The sequence below is a fragment of the Olea europaea genome, chromosome 7 (assembly GCF_002742605.1).
Source record: "Olea europaea var. sylvestris chromosome 7, O_europaea_v1, whole genome shotgun sequence".
NCBI classification, from domain to species: domain Eukaryota; kingdom Viridiplantae; phylum Streptophyta; class Magnoliopsida; order Lamiales; family Oleaceae; genus Olea; species Olea europaea.
Window position 1 is genome coordinate 762,342 of NC_036243.1, and position 1,049 is coordinate 763,390.

The 1,049-nt window shown below is 35.8% G+C and overlaps 1 protein-coding gene across 1 annotated transcript in view; it reads left to right on the plus strand.

Moving 5' to 3' along the window:
- LOC111397630 (uncharacterized mitochondrial protein AtMg00810-like) overlaps positions 1 to 789 on the plus strand; it is a 15,783-nt gene extending 14,994 nt beyond the window's left edge. The window contains exon 5 of the mRNA XM_023024635.1: positions 55 to 789. Within this exon, the coding sequence (XP_022880403.1) occupies positions 55 to 789 (735 nt within the window). The remainder of the gene's footprint in view (positions 1 to 54) is intronic.
- The last annotated feature ends 260 nt before the right edge of the window (positions 790 to 1,049 follow it).

Consider the following 1,049-nt stretch of genomic DNA (forward strand, 5'->3'; position numbering starts at 1 on the left):
CAAGATCATGGATTCATCAAATGTCCACATGAGTATGCTCTTTACGTTAAAAAGGATGCATTTAGAGGTTTTATGATTGTGTGCTTGTACGTTGATGACTTGATCTTAATCGGCAATAATGAAAACATGTTTGATGAATTTAAGAGAATGATGGCTCAAGAATTTGAGATGACTGATATTGGGCTCATGTCATACTACCTTGGAATTGAGGTAAAACAAAATGGAGATAACATTTTTATTTTTCAAGAAGCTTATGCAAAGAAATTTCTTGAAAGATTCAAAATGCAAAATTGCAATCCGGTGAGTACTCCCATTGGGTGTGGAACAAAGATGCCAAAATATGACGAGAGCACGAAAGTGGATCCATTTCTCTATAGACAGCTTGTTGGAAGCTTGAGATATTTGACTTGTACAAGACTCGATATTCTTTATGGTGTTGGTCTTGTTAGCCGTTATATGGAGGCACCAACTTTAACTCACTTGGAGATTGCTAAAATGATACTTTGCTACATTAAAGGTACCATTGATTATGGCTTAACTTATTCTTCTTCTACAAATTTCAAGCTTCATGGTTATAGTGATAGTGATTGGCCTAGTGATATTAATGATCAAAAAAGCACCACTGGATTTTTGTTTTTCATTGGTAACACCGCTTTCACTTGGTGTTCAAAGAAGCAGCCCATTGTGACCCTTTCTACTTGTGAAGCTGAATATGTTTCCGCTGCATCATGTGTTTGTCATGCCATTTGGCTAGAAATTATTGGAGATGCTTCATATGCCTCAAAATGAAGCTACACCAATTTATGTTGATAACAAATCAGCTATTGCTTTGGGTAAAAATCTTATGTTCCATGATCGAAGCAAGCATATAGATACGAGATTTCACTTCATTAGAAAGTGCATTGAGAACAAAGAAATTGAGCTTGCTTATGTGAAGACCAATGATCAAGTAGCAGATATTTTCATCAAACCATTGAAGAATGATGATTTTGCAAGATTGCGTACTTGGATTGGAGTTATCAAGAGGGAATCAAGTTTAAGAAGGGGTG